The following is a 6,000-nucleotide window of genomic DNA, read 5'->3' as shown; positions in this document are numbered from 1 at the left end:
AAAACAATTTTGCAGGACTTCATGAAGGGAATAAATTGGGAACTCCGCCAGGAGAAAAGAGAAACAAATTGGAAAGATCAGGGTTGTTTATCTGCTTGGCTGCAGCATAGGGTAGCCATAGATCTTCAAGCTCTAATTATCAAGGATGGAGCTTTGCGCAATAAATGATGCTTGCAAGTTACATAATACCATATAAGTTCTTGCCGTATTTTGCAACTGAATACCAGCAGACCCTAGTGCCTAGAGCCTGAAAAGTGAAACTTGAATCTGATATCTATTCTTTACTTTACCAATATGATCAAATGCTTGAAGTGTGTAACAGTTTTGATGGCTGAACTACTGCATTTATCAGACATAAAGGAAGGCAGAAGGAGCAAAGATATCCTCAGGTGGGAAATTTCCTTTGGCGAAGCATTTTATAGACAAGCTAATATCATTCGGGCAGAAGGTGCCACTTCTGAACTTCTGTGACCAGATTCAGCTCCCAGCTCTCTTTGGAATTATGTTCGCTTGTACTGATCTCGACTTAAACTCTGCGCAGGTTTTGTTGAAACGAGGATTTCCAGCACATCTTGTGGCTTGGAGCTAATGAGGGAACTGAGTTTCGGATTGAGGGGATCCAACTAGCTTGTTTCAGGTTGCTATTATAATGTGCATGGAAATCAGGCTGCCAAAGACAAACATGTTATTGGTTGGAATATAAAGCCTGTGGAATTCAGATTTTCAACTACAGCTGAGTTTCAATTGACATAACGCTGTGGCTGAGCTGGAGTTTGCGTTCCTCCAATTTTCGTCCTATCTATTCGATAGCTTGCGCAAGAATGAGAGTGTAGTTTTGTTAACCAGATGACTAACTGGAAGTCTTATTATGTAGGATCCCATTTTCCTAAGAGACCTTACACTCATCAATGTACTAAAACTTATCACAGAGTAGAATTTTAATTCCTGGGCTTTGTACTAATTCATTTTTCGTATAAAAACATATAATAGTTTCTTTGAAGCCCAGCGCTAAACTTATGAGACAGAAAATCTCGGATCTTTGGAAACCATAAAATACTAATAGATAGCTCCGAAACCATTAACATAGTTCAATGTTTCATCATGGGACATTACAATAAAACAGTACCTGCACTCACCACTGCTCACTTCAAAAAAGATGGTCCCGGCGGGGCTCGAACCCGCGACCTTCGGCTCATAAGACCAACGCTCTAACCAACTGAGCTACGGGACCTTGTTGTTGATCAATCATCAATTTAACCTTCTTGTTGATCAGTCATCAATTTATATATAGATTAGAAGAATTATTGTTGTAGGCTGTAATGTGACTATAAGCTTCTCTTCCTTCACATTTGCCATCTTTACTCTCTCAAGTCTGTCTGTGACCTTAACTAACACTAACTCATTAACAAATTGTACCCGTACCACCATAATTTTCTCTTACAAGAAAGTAAGTAAACACAGACCACAAAACAGAAAGAAACGATAACATGAATAACCATCTTCTCTTCACCGTTATTATGCCTGCAGAAATGTAACTCAGAGATGCAGACAACACCGTTATTATGCCTGCAGAAATGTAACTCAGAGCTGCAGACAACACTTACGACGATGTTCATGGTACAGCAGAGACCGACAATCCATATAATAACATACAAAATTTAATAAATGCCGGCACCTACCAACTAATAGCAACTTCTTTATGTAGTTAAGGTACATAGTTGCTGACGGCATCTCTCATAACCAGACTCATTTGAGCTTATCTCTTCAGTTCACTATGTTTCTTTTCTCTTTGTATGGGGTGGTTATCAGGGCATTTAAAAGTCGAGACGTCATAGCAGTGAATTTTGAATATGAGTTCTTACAGTTCAGATTAAGTAAGCAAGAGTAGAAGAACATTAGCAATCAAAAGTTGGGTTTTTGGACACTTACTGGTGGTCTTAAGGTTGAACCCGCAAATAGTTACAGGTATAGCTCAGAATTTTGCTGTTAGAATCTCTACAATTAATGAATATGTACTCAAAACACCACATTTGCATCAACAGTTGGTAGAGCAAAAAACATATGCAATAAATATGCCACATTGTTATTACATCAAACCTTACAGGCATCAGTTATCCAGATATGGACAGAAAATAGCAGTATCAAATCAATGGCAGATGAAACTAATGCACAATAATCTTCAACAATTTGTTAGCAATAGTTCTTGTGGTATGAACTCACAACTCTGCAATCGACCCGACAGAAAAGAAAGATGAAACGTGATCATGGAATGGATTGTATGTAACCAAAAGAGAAATGGGAACTAAATTAGCAAATGAGAGATGTTGCTATAGTTAATACAAGTTTAGAAGTATCGACTGAGCGCATATACATTGAACTCTTTAATCACAATAAAACTAATTAGAGTTTCCAATATCAGCTTCGCATGAGTTTTATTGTCTTGCAGATCAGGTATGCAAGAGGGCAATATAATACAACAATGGCAAGATTTCCTCCTAGAGGAATGTACGAACAATGATCAGAGAAAGCTACATCAACCGCTGACATTCTCAGCAGACACTTCATTATCATCATCCTCTCCTCGTCGGATCTTCTCAATCTCAGCTTGAGCTCTCTCTAGTATCTGCCTCTTCTGAAACTCCAAATCTCTATGGAAGTCCATCCGCATTTTTTCTAGCTCTGCCATTTGCTGTCTCTTGCTATTCTCTATCTTCTGATATATCTCACTGAATTTCTGAATGGAATCAGCGAGCAATTTGAAAGAAGCTGCATTGCCCCTGACTCCTCCATTCTTTGTCTTCTGGGGTGGAAGGCCCTCAGATTCATCTTCCCCACCCCCGGCAGATGCTGAGTTTTCTGGACTATCTCTCATTTCATCTAATCCATTTGAGCGATTCAAATAAACTTTAGGGTTCATGAATACGTACTCTCCTGAGTCCACTCCACATGAAAGGCCTGCTTGCTGTGGGAGTGATGACAAAAGTGCATCCAGCTTCTTGAAATACACCCAATTACTGGCTGAACTCCCACTATCTCCCAACTTCATCTTCTCTTTTTTGTATTTTTTCTTCAACGTGTCCAAGCGGTTTCGACACTGAGTATCTGTTCTCTCAATCTTTGATTCCTGGGATACCTTCTCAGCAACTTCTTGCCACTCCTCAGAGCGGAGACTCTTCTTCCCTTGTTTGAGAAATCGATCACCCCAAGCATCCAGTAAGATGAAAGTCTCGTGCTCAGTCCAATCCGTGAGTGGATTGCGTCCACCATATGATGTCTTTGGAACTGAAGCTGAAGCAGATGATGGGGCTGGTACTCGAGGTGCAAATTCATAACTTGACAATAGGGTTTTAAGCTTCCTCTTCTTAGGGTGCCTCTCTAAATCACCAAAATCATCATCATCATCACCATCATCGCCATATTCATAATCATCTTTACCTATCCTCTGAACACCATTTCCTCCATCATCATCGTCATCGTCGTCATCCTCGTTATCTTCCGCATTATCTATATCCTCTTCCTCCTCCTCATCATTATCGTCATCCTCGACATAAGAATTCCCAACATTCCGAGGATAATTGACATTTTCAACAGGGAACTTTTGGCGATTCACGCGATAAGAGTTGGGAGGGTACCCCTTACCATCCTCCTCATCCATCATATGTCCAAAGACCAATAAAAGTGAAAAACAACTACTTCCTAATTTTCTCCGAAGATTAGTTTCCTAAACAACAAAATACCATGCCCAAATCCAACCAAAGATCCTGCCATCATCACCTTCAATAGACCAAGATTTCTTCTCCAAGCACCTAAAAATACCTAAAAAATTCAGATCATTATTGCCAACAGTATAACAGCAAAATTACATTGATATTACTTAATTTGAACCCATTTCCATAACTGCATCCAACAACAGTAACCTTAAACCAGTTATAAGGATAAAAGTTCAGTATCTTTACGATCAAGGCCTATAAAGATCAATTCCAAGAAAAACTCAATTTATAATAATAGATCATTTCATCAATCTTAAAGCAGAAGACCATGAACAAGAACCAAAATCATCCAATATCACCAAATAACCCTACTTAAAATTCGAATCTTTTACTAATCCCACATATAATCAAATCCCTGAAAATGAAAAACCCATCAGAAATCTTACCTCAATAAACTCAAATTAAACACTTGGAACGCATTCAAGATTCAAGCTTCCCGGAAAATAAGACGCAAAAGGACTAAAATCATAAGTAACGTAACTGAAGTTGCGAAAGGTAATTCTTCCTCACGGAAAAAGGATTGCTCTCACGTGAAATGCTGTGAATTCGTTGGAAATTTGGGAAATTACAAGGCTTTGTCTGTTGGCGAGTCGGGAAAGTGAGAAAAGGCGCATCTTTTTGGGGGTGAATAACGATGATGTGAAATGTGAAGTGGTAGTTACTAAAATGCGCAGGGGATGCGCTCACCAATTCTGGCGGCATCTCACCCAACTCTGGGCCCACAAGATAAAGTCAGGGGATTCTTTGCGTTACGGACTAATGGCCCAAAGCGCTAAACCAAATCTCACCTAGGCGGTTGTATATACTTACATATACATATATAAAATATATTAGTAATAATTTGCATAATTTAATTTATTATATATCAATAAAATTATAAATTATAAAATAAATGATTAATAGAAATTAATACAATAAATTAACTTTAATGCATATGAAAAAAAATATTTGTATAACTAATTAATCTAAGTGATAGTTATTTATAAGTGAAAAAAGTATAGGTAAAAATATTTTTAATCAATTCATATTTTACCTATCAAAGATAGTTACCCTAAAACCTTATCGGAATATGATTATTATTATTATTATTTTACATAAAAAAATTTATTGGAAATATGAGAGAAATTCTGTGACATATATTAGAAGTAAGATAACTTTATAAAAATACTTACAAAAATCAAATTAAAATAAAATGCATAATTGTGCAATGTCTATATTAATTATAATATCAACAAGGTTGGGATGATTTGCTATGATAGTCAATAAGCATAGTGGTACTTGATAAATTATGAAACATTAAATTGGCACAATTGACTAATTAATAATTAATTTAAATTAGAGATATATATGCAATTTATTACCATATAAATTGAATAATTACTGTAGGATTGATACGACTGTTAACCGTTATTTGTTATGAATGGTTAAATTTATTATGAACGTTAACCGTTGATAATCATCGTTTTGTTGGTTATAGGTCCTTGACCGTTAGCATTCATTCATGATGATCGAGCAATCCGTGTAATAATTCCAGTTTGTAGTGTACGGATGACGTACAAAAAGTATCTAAAAGTACGTCAAATAGTTATCTACGAATATTACGTGAAACTCTGACTTCAACGATCGACTAATAATGAATGCCCTGATTTCTTGTCGAGAATTTAAAAATTACAATTTACGATCCCTGCTTATTAAAATATATAATAGTTTATGAAATATTTTTCTTTTTTGATAATAATTACATTAATATATAGATCAATTACTACATCAACATAGGAAAAAACAGTGAAACTGATCATTAAAATTTCTTACATCCACTTCTCATTAATGATGGATGTTTTTACATTCCATTATAAGTTTCTAATATTTATATAGTAATATTTGAATGAATAAAGATTAGATTTTTGGAGGGTGGTCTATATTAGTTATATGATTCAAATAATATTGCAAAACTCATCTCATATTCACTGAAACAAATCAGCAAAACATTGAATTAATTAATGATGACCTGTAGAGCAGCAGCTCATCTCCTCATCACTCCCTCTACTCTTCTTACAAACTTTCCATGAACTCCGCAGAGCTTTCAGACAAAACAAAAACACTCAACAACCAAACGTTTATGCTCACTTTGTTCTAAAACCTCATCCCAACTCAAATTATGAAACCCTTAAACCGAAAAAAGATATGGTTCCCGAGTGTCTCACACTAACCATGTGAGTGTTCCTGCAGA

General features: G+C 36.2%; 2 protein-coding genes and 1 non-coding gene across 6 annotated transcripts in view; 1 reads left to right on the top strand and 2 right to left on the bottom strand.

Annotated features, from left to right (window-relative positions):
- Positions 1 to 583, top strand: part of LOC105157614 (pentatricopeptide repeat-containing protein At3g16010) — a 3,654-nt gene extending 3,071 nt beyond the window's left edge. For all 3 annotated transcript variants that reach the window (XR_002286819.1, XR_002286818.1, XR_002286817.1), the window contains 2 exons: positions 353 to 448; positions 542 to 583. The gene's annotated coding sequence lies outside the window, so the exon portion shown is untranslated. The remainder of the gene's footprint in view (positions 1 to 352; positions 449 to 541) is intronic.
- TRNAI-UAU lies at positions 1,158 to 1,231 on the bottom strand. Its single transcript has one exon. It is a non-coding gene; the product is annotated as a tRNA-Ile (tRNA).
- Positions 2,282 to 4,410, bottom strand: LOC105157613 (trihelix transcription factor ASIL1-like). 2 transcript variants are annotated; one of them, XM_011074027.2, is made up of 2 exons: positions 4,157 to 4,410; positions 2,282 to 3,816 (listed from the first exon to the last, which is right to left on the bottom strand). In XM_011074027.2, the coding sequence occupies exon 2, from the start codon at positions 3,656 to 3,658 to the stop codon at positions 2,534 to 2,536; it is 1,125 nt and encodes a 374-aa protein (XP_011072329.1). In that variant the 5' UTR covers positions 3,659 to 3,816; positions 4,157 to 4,410; the 3' UTR covers positions 2,282 to 2,533. The 2 variants fall into 2 exon arrangements, with proteins under 2 accessions (XP_011072329.1, XP_011072330.1); XM_011074028.2 differs by having other exon boundaries at positions 2,282 to 3,806.

Source organism: Sesamum indicum, linkage group LG3, assembly GCF_000512975.1.
Source record: "Sesamum indicum cultivar Zhongzhi No. 13 linkage group LG3, S_indicum_v1.0, whole genome shotgun sequence".
NCBI lineage: Eukaryota > Viridiplantae > Streptophyta > Magnoliopsida > Lamiales > Pedaliaceae > Sesamum > Sesamum indicum.
The sequence above is the reverse complement of the archived record's forward strand: the minus strand, read 5'-3'. Positions and strand labels throughout refer to the sequence as shown.

Coding starts and splice junctions, on each gene's coding strand:
- LOC105157613 (XM_011074027.2), bottom strand. CDS start 3,658: ATGATGGATGAGGAGGATGGTAAGGGGTACCCTCCCAACTCTTATCGC.